At 33.2% G+C, this 14,186-nt stretch overlaps 2 protein-coding genes across 5 annotated transcripts in view; one reads left to right on the top strand and one right to left on the bottom strand.

Annotated features, from left to right (window-relative positions):
- Nucleotides 1–14,186, bottom strand: part of LOC111617931 (neuropilin and tolloid-like protein 2) — a 55,262-nt gene that overhangs the window by 2,243 nt on the left and 38,833 nt on the right. For 2 of the 4 annotated variants that reach the window (XM_023359314.1, XM_023359341.1), the window contains 5 exons: nt 13,089–13,112; nt 12,807–12,943; nt 12,462–12,693; nt 10,494–10,619; nt 6,405–7,772 (listed from right to left, as the gene is read on the bottom strand). In XM_023359314.1, coding sequence (XP_023215082.1) covers nt 7,033–7,772; nt 10,494–10,619; nt 12,462–12,693; nt 12,807–12,943; nt 13,089–13,112 — 1,259 coding nt within the window. In that variant the 3' untranslated portion in view covers nt 6,405–7,032. Of the gene's footprint in view, nt 1–6,404; nt 7,773–10,493; nt 10,620–12,461; nt 12,694–12,806; nt 12,944–13,088; nt 13,113–14,186 lie in introns of those variants that run through there. The other 2 variants (XM_023359323.1, XM_023359332.1) reach the window with 2 other exon arrangements.
- Nucleotides 4,831–5,740, top strand: LOC111617960 (5-oxoprolinase-like). The gene is made up of 2 exons (XM_023359364.1): nt 4,831–5,236; nt 5,497–5,740. Exons 1-2 carry the CDS (start codon nt 5,123–5,125, stop codon nt 5,644–5,646), a joined length of 264 nt encoding a protein of 87 aa, XP_023215132.1. The 5' UTR covers nt 4,831–5,122; the 3' UTR covers nt 5,647–5,740.

The following is a 14,186-nucleotide window of genomic DNA, read 5'->3' as shown; positions in this document are numbered from 1 at the left end:
ACTTTTAAATATATTTATATATTTAGAGTCATATGTACTTTGTTAGATTTCCTGAGAAATTTTAATTATATGGTTCATTTTTTATATATTTTATTGTAATAGATCATAATTTATGCACATAGAATAAATCTTTGGGATATATATCATTTCAGTAAGTGATACAGAAGTGTTCACCAGAGATGTTATATATTATTCTTTTTACCTCTATGTCCTTACTTTTTTAAATTTCTATGTTTATCCTTGTCTACTTGGATCTTGTTTATTAATAGGACTTACTTTACTGGTGTAGTTTCTGATTAGCAAATAGAGAAATTTTTGTCAAAATTCAAAACAAATGATTTCAGGTGAAAATAAAGATATTTTGTTTTGACTTTTGAGTAAGATCTATTTGCTAATCAGAAACTAAACCAATATAATAACTCCTATTAATAAAAAAGGTCCAAATAGACAAGGATACACACAGAAATTTGTCACATTTATATCTTCAATTGCTTGTCTTAACTCATTATAGGTTTCATACTAAAAAAACACTTCGATAAACTCAAATTTATATAATGTTCTCAGTAACACATATAAAGATTATATTTTTAAATAAATGTTTTTATTTCTTATATTATTATAAAATTTTAAAACAAATTATTTTGAAATAATAATTACTTTTTTTAATCATGATTTATTTGGATGTATGAAGATAAATGGGGATAATATAGTTTAAGTGGAAAGAGATTAGTTTTTTGATGATGACTTCACTAAAAGAGTGAATTGAAAGAAGAAAAATATTAAAATAAAACTTTTAATGTTGAAAGACATTATTAATCAAGATGCAGTCTTTTATTTTTCTATAATTTTAATCCATCTTGCATCTGGATGATGAATAATTTATGAAATTTTATCCATTTAAAAATAAATAATAATTTGAATAAATTTATTCGAATTTCTAAACACGTTGCCCTCATAGCAGCAACTTTTGATAAACGAAGACGACGGTGAAGATACAACTGGCCAATAAATTACAACAAGATCGACTTGTTGTGACATAATTTACGAGTTTCGCATGTCGGATTAAAACGTTATTTAACATTTATACACGAAAATCGATTTTTGACGGCTTATATAACACGGAATTAGCCTGATTCCGTAGCACAAGATATATAACATTGATGGGAATCAATGCATCCCTTTATCTTCTCTTCCATCAATACATTTGCTGTTAATATCCTACAGAATAATTTCTTTAATACAGAAGAAATAAAAAAATAGAAAATATCCTTTATGGTCAACAAAATTATGTTTTATATTTTTGTTGGCCCGCCTCTTTTCAGTTGCAAATGGCATTTGCCTTCCAGTTTATAAAGTAAAAGGTAACGTGAGTTGCTAACATTAACACGCACACAAAATCGAATATCTTCATTGGAAACGGCGAATATCCAACAAAGTTATTTTCCTCCGATCTCATCTATTAGAAGAGAATGACACGATGGAATATTACAGGAATTTGAATATGCCATCCCTCTCAGCCGCATCACTCATTCTCCACTAATTACCGACTGGTGTAGTAGTCTGTTGGATGACACTAATAACCGGACATATTTCAGCTACGTCATTGCCCCGTGACAAATATTATCCGGTTTACTCTTTTTCTATCCCCTACGTTCACTTCAATTCTCTAGAAAATTGTAGGATCTGTTATTGTCTAACGTTTATTCCTTCAGTCATTATTATGCTGGCTGTGTGTGTGTGAGCCGAACAGTTTGTTTTAATGTTATTCTCTCTCTCTCTTTACTCTTTTTTTCTGCTTTGCTAGCCTTTAACGACGTTCCATTCTTTTATTATTTTCTGTTTTTTTTCTGGTTTATTAAGCGAGATCGTCCGTGACGCTTCCTTACAACGTAACTTTGGTGGAATAATGCGGGCAATCCAGTAAATTACAATTGAAGATAATTTAATTGATGAAATTTTTATCAGGTGGAGAGAATGGCAAAAGAGGTTTGAATCTTTTGATAACAAAAAATGGCCGAGTTATCAACCTTGGAAGCAAGACGTCTGTAGTCGTTAAAGCCGGTGTAAGTATCATTTATTATCAGTTTTTTTAAGTATCATTTCGTGATACGTGGCGCCATCTGATGCTCCAAAAGATCAACTAATAAATCGATAAATTATTAAGTTTTTTTTTTAAATTTAAAATAATTAAAATATCGAAAATATTACTAAAAATATTCATTTGATGAATATTTATATTTTTGAATAATTTTATTTAAGAAAAAAAATAATTTTTAGTATACTATATATATGTATTTTTATTGTTTATTTGGCATCGTTTCAGGACATATTCCATTTAGAAACTCCTGGTGGCGGGGGCTACGGTAAACCGGGAGAAAATGTCGATCGTTGTACACAAAAGTTGACCACAATTCGCCATTTTGTAGAAAAAGGAAGTGTACACGAATATCGCCGTATGCAAGAAACAGCTTAAAAGCTTAAATGAATTTTTATATATTATAGTTTAATTATTGTCAAAAGGTCCGAGAGACAATTAAATTGTGTTGACATTATTCATTGTCGTTTACTTTTTTAATTAATTTCCTTCACAGTTTCTTCCTGGCAAACTTTATCTAAAGATACGTTTTCAAACCGTAATTCCTCTAAACTTCTCCTCTCAAAAATTGGGAGGGGGTGTTCGAAATTGCGAGGTAACACCGCCTCTGGAAGGGGCATTTGTCGTTAGTTTGTTTGTTAACGACGACAATCGATCTTTTGACCTGATGTAGAGATGTTTGGACAGACTGTCAATACCTGTTTTCCCACTGACTTGCTGAACTGTGTTGGAACAGATTTCTGTTCCTTGATCCGTTTAAATCAACTTAGACTCGGAAAAACTCTTCAGCTATCAAGAAAGAGATTGAAAGCTTGGCTTATTTCAAAAAATATTTATTTTAAAGAACGTAACGGAGAATTCCAACTTTGTTTATTATGCTGATAGACCCTGGTGTTGTGTCATCTGATAATACTTGTTAAAGCGACAATCATTTTTCTCTAATTATTCCTCCTCCTCCTCCTCCTCTCCCCAGTTCTTGCTCATCTTTTTTTTGCATCGCTGCCAATTTATTTAGTGGTTAGGAGTTGTATAGCTGCCAAATTCTGCGCGGAAGTGAGTTCTGATAAAATTTCGGCCGCATTTAGGGAAAAAGAGTTCTATTTAGAGTCATATGTACTTTGTTAGATTTCCTGAGAAATTTTAATTATATGGTTCATTTTTTATATATTTTATTGTAATAGATCATAATTTATGCACATAGAATAAATCTTTGGGATATATATCATTTCAGTAAGTGATACAGAAGTGTTCACCAGAGATGTTATATATTATTCTTTTTACCTCTATGTCCTTACTTTTTTAAATTTCTATGTTTATCCTTGTCTACTTGGATCTTGTTTATTAATAGGACTTACTTTACTGGTGTAGTTTCTGATTAGCAAATAGAGAAATTTTTGTCAAAATTCAAAACAAATGATTTCAGGTGAAAATAAAGATATTTTGTTTTGACTTTTGAGTAAGATCTATTTGCTAATCAGAAACTAAACCAATATAATAACTCCTATTAATAAAAAAGGTCCAAATAGACAAGGATACACACAGAAATTTGTCACATTTATATCTTCAATTGCTTGTCTTAACTCATTATAGGTTTCATACTAAAAAAACACTTCGATAAACTCAAATTTATATAATGTTCTCAGTAACACATATAAAGATTATATTTTTAAATAAATGTTTTTATTTCTTATATTATTATAAAATTTTAAAACAAATTATTTTGAAATAATAATTACTTTTTTTAATCATGATTTATTTGGATGTATGAAGATAAATGGGGATAATATAGTTTAAGTGGAAAGAGATTAGTTTTTTGATGATGACTTCACTAAAAGAGTGAATTGAAAGAAGAAAAATATTAAAATAAAACTTTTAATGTTGAAAGACATTATTAATCAAGATGCAGTCTTTTATTTTTCTATAATTTTAATCCATCTTGCATCTGGATGATGAATAATTTATGAAATTTTATCCATTTAAAAATAAATAATAATTTGAATAAATTTATTCGAATTTCTAAACACGTTGCCCTCATAGCAGCAACTTTTGATAAACGAAGACGACGGTGAAGATACAACTGGCCAATAAATTACAACAAGATCGACTTGTTGTGACATAATTTACGAGTTTCGCATGTCGGATTAAAACGTTATTTAACATTTATACACGAAAATCGATTTTTGACGGCTTATATAACACGGAATTAGCCTGATTCCGTAGCACAAGATATATAACATTGATGGGAATCAATGCATCCCTTTATCTTCTCTTCCATCAATACATTTGCTGTTAATATCCTACAGAATAATTTCTTTAATACAGAAGAAATAAAAAAATAGAAAATATCCTTTATGGTCAACAAAATTATGTTTTATATTTTTGTTGGCCCGCCTCTTTTCAGTTGCAAATGGCATTTGCCTTCCAGTTTATAAAGTAAAAGGTAACGTGAGTTGCTAACATTAACACGCACACAAAATCGAATATCTTCATTGGAAACGGCGAATATCCAACAAAGTTATTTTCCTCCGATCTCATCTATTAGAAGAGAATGACACGATGGAATATTACAGGAATTTGAATATGCCATCCCTCTCAGCCGCATCACTCATTCTCCACTAATTACCGACTGGTGTAGTAGTCTGTTGGATGACACTAATAACCGGACATATTTCAGCTACGTCATTGCCCCGTGACAAATATTATCCGGTTTACTCTTTTTCTATCCCCTACGTTCACTTCAATTCTCTAGAAAATTGTAGGATCTGTTATTGTCTAACGTTTATTCCTTCAGTCATTATTATGCTGGCTGTGTGTGTGTGAGCCGAACAGTTTGTTTTAATGTTATTCTCTCTCTCTCTTTACTCTTTTTTTCTGCTTTGCTAGCCTTTAACGACGTTCCATTCTTTTATTATTTTCTGTTTTTTTCTGGTTTATTAAGCGAGATCGTCCGTGACGCTTCCTTACAACGTAACTTTGGTGGAATAATGCGGGCAATCCAGTAAATTACAATTGAAGATAATTTAATTGATGAAATTTTTATCAGGTGGAGAGAATGGCAAAAGAGGTTTGAATCTTTTGATAACAAAAAATGGCCGAGTTATCAACCTTGGAAGCAAGACGTCTGTAGTCGTTAAAGCCGGTGTAAGTATCATTTATTATCAGTTTTTTTAAGTATCATTTCGTGATACGTGGCGCCATCTGATGCTCCAAAAGATCAACTAATAAATCGATAAATTATTAAGTTTTTTTTTTAAATTTAAAATAATTAAAATATCGAAAATATTACTAAAAATATTCATTTGATGAATATTTATATTTTTGAATAATTTTATTTAAGAAAAAAAATAATTTTTAGTATACTATATATATGTATTTTTATTGTTTATTTGGCATCGTTTCAGGACATATTCCATTTAGAAACTCCTGGTGGCGGGGGCTACGGTAAACCGGGAGAAAATGTCGATCGTTGTACACAAAAGTTGACCACAATTCGCCATTTTGTAGAAAAAGGAAGTGTACACGAATATCGCCGTATGCAAGAAACAGCTTAAAAGCTTAAATGAATTTTTATATATTATAGTTTAATTATTGTCAAAAGGTCCGAGAGACAATTAAATTGTGTTGACATTATTCATTGTCGTTTACTTTTTTAATTAATTTCCTTCACAGTTTCTTCCTGGCAAACTTTATCTAAAGATACGTTTTCAAACCGTAATTCCTCTAAACTTCTCCTCTCAAAAATTGGGAGGGGGTGTTCGAAATTGCGAGGTAACACCGCCTCTGGAAGGGGCATTTGTCGTTAGTTTGTTTGTTAACGACGACAATCGATCTTTTGACCTGATGTAGAGATGTTTGGACAGACTGTCAATACCTGTTTTCCCACTGACTTGCTGAACTGTGTTGGAACAGATTTCTGTTCCTTGATCCGTTTAAATCAACTTAGACTCGGAAAAACTCTTCAGCTATCAAGAAAGAGATTGAAAGCTTGGCTTATTTCAAAAAATATTTATTTTAAAGAACGTAACGGAGAATTCCAACTTTGTTTATTATGCTGATAGACCCTGGTGTTGTGTCATCTGATAATACTTGTTAAAGCGACAATCATTTTTCTCTAATTATTCCTCCTCCTCCTCCTCCTCTCCCCAGTTCTTGCTCATCTTTTTTTTTGCATCGCTGCCAATTTATTTAGTGGTTAGGAGTTGTATAGCTGCCAAATTCTGCGCGGAAGTGAGTTCTGATAAAATTTCGGCCGCATTTAGGGAAAAAGAGTTCACGAAAATATCCCCAAATTGGTGAGAAGTTTAAGAAATTTGTATTAAATCGTGTTGTAAATTCATCAGATTGAGAGAGACGAAAAGTACTTTCTTCAAACAATACATTTTATTTCCAAAAATTTCCAAACTTTTTTTTTCTACTGGACAGACATACAGTTTATATCCTCGTGCATATAAAAGGCACAAAGGCTCAATTTATTATCGCTCTTTTCTATAAATTCTTATCGAATATCCCGAGAACGATTTGGGGGTTTTTCTACACGCGTGTTCGGTCATCCATGTTAAATGAAATATTTTTTCCTTGAAATTCAATAATAAAATGAAAATTTCCCGTATATTACAATCTATGACTTCTCCGCTTCCCCGCTTCTACGTTATTGATTATCTTTAAAAAGATTACTATGGATTACCGAACACAGTCCTTTGGATATAAACACGTGACTTCACACCCGAAAAAAACCTTCTGATATGTGAAGGCCTATTGACGAACGATCCTCTTCACTAATCACATATTCCTAAACGATGGACGAGGACACAGTAAAAAAACATTTTGTTTTGTTGTCTCCATGGTAGAAAAAGAAAGCAAACATCTCGACAGTAGAAATGCTTGAACTGTTCGTTGTGGACTCTGCCAAAAAATGAGGGAAAGAATTAACCTTATTTTTAACTATGAACTATGACGTCGGGTGCCGAGGTAGGCGGTTCGAAGTTGCAGAGTCCTTGATCGGTTTCGACCACCGCTTCGGCCCTGAAGGATTCTTGGTTATCTTCACCTTCCTCTTCGGCACCCGAAGGAGCAGCGAGATAAGTCCTGAAGGTGTTCGATCTCGCGCGTTTGTGAGGACACTGTTCGTCGTCGCAACCTCTTTCCGGATCTAAACCTCTTCCCCTCAGTTGAGGGGGCGGAGGAGGGGGCGGTAGAGGGGGAGACAGACTACTGCAACTGACCGTGTCGCCCCCGTGCTTCTGACAGTAGAAATAATGGTGATGGTGATTAGAATCGCTAATGGTGTTAATAGTCACGTGTTTGGTCCTCTCGTCTTCTCCTTTAGATATCGGATGACCGTTTGGATTACACCGGAACACACTCAAGTCCACTTCCGGTACGTAACATCCATTTGTTTCTTCTTCTGTATCCAATGCGATTTTTCTTCGAGCGGCGCTGATTTCCGCCGCTTGAGCCGCTAAAGCCGCTTCAGTACTATGGTCGATTTCCATGTCAAAAGAAACGTCTTTGGAACGTCTGATTTTATATTCTCTCCTTCTTTGTCTTCTACTCTTGACTCGAGCGTAGCAAGTGACCACGATGGACGTGCACATGGCAAATACAAGAGCGCAGAAGACTATCAGAATTATGATCATGTGGTCCGATGTGAGCAACATTATGCTAGATTTCGAAGTAGCTGTACAAAAGAAAACATCGAAATAAATTCTTTAAAGCCATTTTTACTTAAATTTTATTCTAAAATCTAAATTTCTTTAAAAACGACACACTTCTAGTGATATATCTAAGCAATTTTTCCACCCGTTGAACGCCTAGAAAAGGCGAAATTAATGTAAAAAAAATAAAGTAAAATTGCGTTTTCTAAAGGCGAATCGAATTTTTCTCTTATTTTTTCTGATGCTAAGCCAAAGACAAACCGCAAAACATCCGGTAACCAATGTACCATGTCAGAACAAAGAGGCAAAGTAGAGACATTGGCTTTAAACATTCCCATTGAAAAAAAAAAACAAATCAAATTTAATTAATTAGAAAATGGCGCATTACTCCAATCACTTAAGGAAAAAATTTAAAGCATTCCCGACCGAAAAAACACTGTAAATTGCCGATAAATTTGCAAAGAATTCTCTTGTCTCCTATACAGAATGGTAACTCGAGTGAAAGAAAGGATCATGTAAAAATGTGTATGTAATACGTTGTAACGGAAAAATTGGCTACAAGAGAGAGAGAGAGAATAACAAAAATATTTTGGCTCCGATAACAGTTCATAAGTAGAGCGTGCAGAAGGAAGCTAATGTTTGTTATAAATAAAAATTCCCCCCCCCATTCCCATCCTCCGATAGGAATTTGTGTATCTGAACTAAATCTAACTCCAGTCAGCGCAAAGTTGTCAACGTCATCAGCTTTGTCAAAGCGGATCTATAAGTGGTTCAAAATCTCGGAGATGGAATACGCTGCTTTACATTTTCGACTTTCCCCATTTCTTATTCTCTACCCCCCCGGCCCGTATTTTTCTATTTTAAATGGGTTTATAACGACGCACTGGATCTTTCATCAAAATCGCATTGGATGCACTTCTCTTCCGCAACTTGCTGTCCTGTAAGATTCTGATAGCTTGACTTATTTCGAATGGAAGGAAATCTTCCGCTTCGACTCGGATTCTGATAAATTTTCTTTAAAATCCTCCATTATTTAATCTGATAGCGCGAAAGATTCCCGACGTTTTCTTTACCCGGTTCGATAAGTGACAGATTCTCTTCCCTCTTTTGTGTGAGAAACTTTAATAATTGGATTAAAACCGCTTACAATTATAATCATCCTCCTCGCAATCCTTACAGTTCTTTCCTTTAATAATAATATTTTCGGTTGGAGAGGGAAAGTCTTGAGAAATCCAACGAGGATCCTTCATGGAATAAAAACCTGAAGCGTGGCTACGAGAAAATAATCTAAATACGGTTAAACCTGTCAGAGGCGGAACCTGAACAGAATGGAAAATTCTTAGTAACCTGTTTAAAACAGAAAAATCTCTCCGTTTTATTCAGGTTCTATGTTTAATAACTTGTTCAAAACGGAAACCTGCAAACAATGGCACGTTATAGCTTCATGGTGACCAAGCAAATTTGAATTCGGGACTTCACGTACTGTACTTCATACATTTTTCTTCGAGGAATTTTTTTGAGAAATATTTTCTTATAAAATATTGGTATGAGGCCTCCGGTTGTTGGGGGCCCAGGCAATTGCCCATTTTGCCCAAAGGATTACGCGCCATCGCCTTCCAAACCAGAAAAAAAAATTTGATACCGCTCCATCTGGTTTACACGGATTTTACCGTATAAAAACATCTATTTTATTTATTTCGTATAAAAATGGAGTACATTACGTTAAAAAAAAAAAGAGACGTTATTATAATTTAAATTTCGAATTTAAAAATAAAATTAGCCGTGGAAAATTTAGATCATAAACATCTGTTGCACGTTAAAAAAAAATGGAGCTGGTGTCGCACTACTTTTTTTCAAATTTCAAATTTTTTGTCCGTTGTAATTTACAATAACCGGTTAGAACACTTCATTAACGGAATTTTTTTTTCTTTCTTTTCTTTTTTTTTCCTTATCTGACAAATTTCAAAGTTCTATTTCGATTTTCGTGGCTATTAAGCGAGAACTCCTGACAAGTTAGTGCATCGTTCAAGTGGTTGTCAACACTCCAACAAAAGAAAAAGGAGTTTCCTTTGATACTAAATTACATTCCGTCGCGTACAAGGTCTTTTCTAGAGTAAATAGAACACTTCAGTATGTCGTGTCTTCGGGCTCTTTACAGAACTTCACTCCCTTTTCCTAGAAATGTGCGATTTACCAATGTAATGGGCCATGCTACAGATTCCTATGTGTTACCGGTATCTACTGTCACCCTCTTTGCTCTAAATTTGGCCACCTCATAATAGATAATGTCGACGCTTCGGGCATCGAAGCTTCTTCTATTGAATACACCCAGTCGATATTTGCAATTATTATCCAGGCAAAGGGGGGTCAGAAAAAAAGAGAGAGCATAAAACAATTTTCAAAGTTGACTAAATGGGGGAGCGCTAATATAACAATAAAAAAAAGAGATATCGGTTTATGAGTCCTGGCAAATTTGCATATAAACTCTGTTGATTTACCTCTACTCTGTCTGGAAATTACTACAAATTTAAATGCTTGGAGCATCTTACAAGCTTTCACCCATTAACTGCCGACTTTTTATATACTTAATTGGATGTCAACCCCTATAGCTTTGTACAAAAATATATTGTAAAACGTTGGAGAATATTTATATAAAATTAAATTCTAGAAGTACATCCGGCTTACTAAATACCTTATTTTACTGATTACCGACCTTGGTAAATGTAATAAATGTGTAAATTTACCTGGAGAACACAAGGACGGATCCTCATCGTATCTGTATTTACAATTATAGTTTCCATCGCACTTCAGATTCTTTGTTATACAAGTGCCATCAGCGCAGTTGAACTCTACGTCGCTGTCGCATTCCTCTATAGAATAAACAATAAAAAAATTTAATTTAAAATTTTAAAATGTCCGTTTTATACAGGTTAATTAAAGTCTAGGTGCGAAATTGTGAAAGGAGGGAGAGAGAAATCTTGTTTCTTTCGGCATTAAAATTCTTTGTACCGTGTGAAACTGTTTTGTACTCTATCTTGTAGCTTTTGTCCGTTCTATAGAGGTTAATTAGAATCTAGAAGCGAGATTTTTAAAGGAAAGAGCGAGGAAGAAGGAGAGAGAAATCCATTTCTTTCAGTATTAAAATTCCTTGTACCGTGTGAAACGGCTTTGTACTACATCCTGTAGATTTTGTGTTTCTTTTACATAATAAAACTGTCTTTTATAAATCAGAAGGCGGGTAGAAATACGAACATATTTTAGATGAAATGCACTCTTTGGAAAGAAAATGGATTCTTTTGTTAAGAGTCGCATCGGGTTTATCGGATATGACTGGTCATAAGGGTACAACGGAATGGAGAAGTTAACGCTTGAAACCGAATTCTGGTATCTGGACTGTATACTGAGAATGACTGATGTTTTGGAAGTGCTTTGGTGTGTTCTCTGTTCTGTTGTAAAAGATAAGCTGTGTCGTGTCGTTTCCAGAAATGTTTCTGTCTTAAAATGGGAATTGTTTACCAGTCTTTCGTGTTACAACCCCGCTTTGTTCTCTTCCTTTTTTCCTCTTTTCTTGTAAAGATAATAATAATAAAAAATAAAAAAAAGGTTTCCTGTAAGACCTCTCGTACACCCAAACCGTCGAAGAAATTACAATTACTTAAATAGTAAATTAATGAATGAGCAGGTGTCGGTGACATCGCAGTTGACAAAACTGTCATTCGGCCAATTAAATTTGATTTTGTATCCGCTTTATCAAATGAATTAATTATAATATAATTTTTCAATTATCTTTTGTGGTATACTTGGTTTCTTAATTGGGAACATTGGAATATCTTCACGTAGAAAATTTTTATCGAGATTATCCGATTAAAAAGAACTTTCTCTCGCATCTTTAACGTTAATTAAAGACTAATTAATCTAGAATTATTTTATTTTATATATATATTTTTAATTTGAATAAGGTCTTAACATGAAATCTGACTTGCCAAAGCATTCTTATGTGATCGAATGCGTGGGCTGAATAGCAATTTCTAACTTTGCTAGGAAATGTAAAAGTTTCTTCCATGTTCTCTTATGCCATCAAACATTAAAAAAACAGGATGTTTTTTTTCCTTTTTATTTTTGCAGAAACTTAAGACAGTGCACATGAAACTAAAACGTCTACATCCTGTAAGGCTGGAAGATCGATGATTGCTCCTCTCCAACCTATCTTGTAATGTTATTCTGATCAACTATCTACAAGTTACCGTGTACGAAATTGTTTGCGTGCAAATGCACTAGAAATTACATTAAGGTAATGACAAATATTACGTCATTAAATATAGTAAAATGTGCATTCGTTTTAACAACTATTTATGGAAAATTTAATTCTCATCACTTCGCAATCTGTTTTGCTCCTCATCCTTCGTTAGAGAGAAAAAAAAATCTCTTAATTTTAATCCCTTTCGGCAATTTATAGGGATTAAATGGATATTTATAAACTTGTAAAAGAAGAAAAATTCGAGGATTTTTACGTATCTTTAGTTGATTATGTGTCGAAAGAGTACGGCTTCATCCGCATCTTTACAATATCTTCCAGGAAAAAATTATATAGAAACTATCGTTTGAAGGTAAGTGAACAGAATAAATTTAGCATAATCGTTAGTTTTACTTCTGCATTTTCTATCTGTCAGATTTGAAGAGTGTTGTTATGCAAATTAAATTGAAATTCTCACCTGCTTCTCTGAAGGCCGTAAACAAGATGCTAAATATCCCTTGTAATGCCGTATGCTCCGCATAATATCTAACGTGAAGAATGGATTTATCTGATCTTTGAGCTTCGGTACCCGTACCACAGAATCTTGCCAACTTTTTCTCTTCGTTTAAAGTCTCCCCGTATACTTCAATATAATTAACATTGCAATTGTTCGGTTCTTCCAGGCTGTACTTCTTGAAGGATAAATACATCTGGAATAAGAAGAAGAAAAAAAAAACAGGAAAAAAGAGGGGAAGGGCTAATATTTTGATCGAATTTTTGTATAAAAATCGAAGGAAAATATATTGTTACATCCACACTTTACCTTCCATCCCGTAGGGACTCGTATTATCCACGTGCAATCAAGCGGTACTTTCCAAATCAGGGAATAGTTGTAGGTGGCTTCTTGAATGTCGTTGTTACTTAAAATACCATTCAGCCCTTCTCGATGGAAAATACATTCTGTCGACCAGAAAGAAATCCTTTTTTAGTTCGTCCTTTTCTTTGATAAACTTTCCTTGTTCGATGTTAAGATTTTAACGATTTTTTTCAACTTAAAATATTAATTTTTTTAAAAAAAATAAAGGTGTGTAAATTTAATTCTTACCTTCTGAAGGAGGTCGTTCGAAACCTATTCAAGGATACAAGAAAAGGAAATCTTTAGAATCGGTTTAGAACTTCATTTGCATAAGTAAAGTAATTGAAAGAAGTTTCTTAAAAGGTAACTTTTAACTTTAATTAAAGATAAAATTCTGTAAAAAGTGGGGAAATCTCCCCCTTTTTTACTGCTTTATCTGATTCTATAAGTGTTTTTTTTTAACACGGGTCAAGTATTATAACGAATGCCAAGACATAAATTGACTAAGTAGTGGCACGAAGAGCGTGGAGCTGTGAAACAGTGCTTTGGTGATATTTTATGACGTTTCGACACTGCACTCTCAGAAACAATAACACTACGTCATTTGTCCCGATGTTCGATGTTGTATCCTTTTCTCTCTTTCGGCATAAAGGCCAGCCTGAGGTTAATTGTGATTTATCACCCTCGAGATCTTTGCCGCATCTTGATCCGAGTAATTTTAACTGTGAGAAATTGCACTTTGAAGATTTTAACAGTCTGAAAACTTCTTAACAATCTAAAATAAAAGTTTATTTACTTAAAAGAATATTTCAACTCTCTTTCCAAGCTTTTAATTGACTCTCTTTCCTTCTACTTTCGTGGCTATCAGTTTAATAAGTGAAAATGTCCCCATTTTTTTATGGTTAAAACTTAAAAATAATCGATGGAAGAGTAGAATTTAAAAAATTTTAAATTATTTTCTATAAAATTTAATTAATTATTCGATTCTTTCTGCGATAAACTTAAAGATAAATCCAAGATGCTCTCAAGATGAAGCATCACATTTAGCAAAATATAAAGTATTAAATGTAGAAAATATATTTATATTGTATAAAATATAATTATTTAATGTTTTAAATGAGTAAAAAAAACACAATTATACATCGAAAACGGGGAAAAAATCCATCAAATTTGAGCTGATCCCTGCATAATTTTACTAGTCGAATTTTTTTTTTTCGGATGCAATTTCCTTCATCCAGTTACTTTTGCCCTTTATATATGTGAAATGAGGACAATTTTCCTTTGAAATTTTCTCATTTCATAAAAAATTCCCAGCACAAACTATCATAAATCGGGAATTAGAAGAAG

This window comes from Centruroides sculpturatus, unplaced genomic scaffold (assembly GCF_000671375.1).
Source record: "Centruroides sculpturatus isolate CEXI.00-Female unplaced genomic scaffold, Cexi_2.0 scaffold103, whole genome shotgun sequence".
Lineage (NCBI taxonomy): Eukaryota > Metazoa > Arthropoda > Arachnida > Scorpiones > Buthidae > Centruroides > Centruroides sculpturatus.
This window is presented reverse-complemented; position numbering and strand designations above follow the sequence as displayed.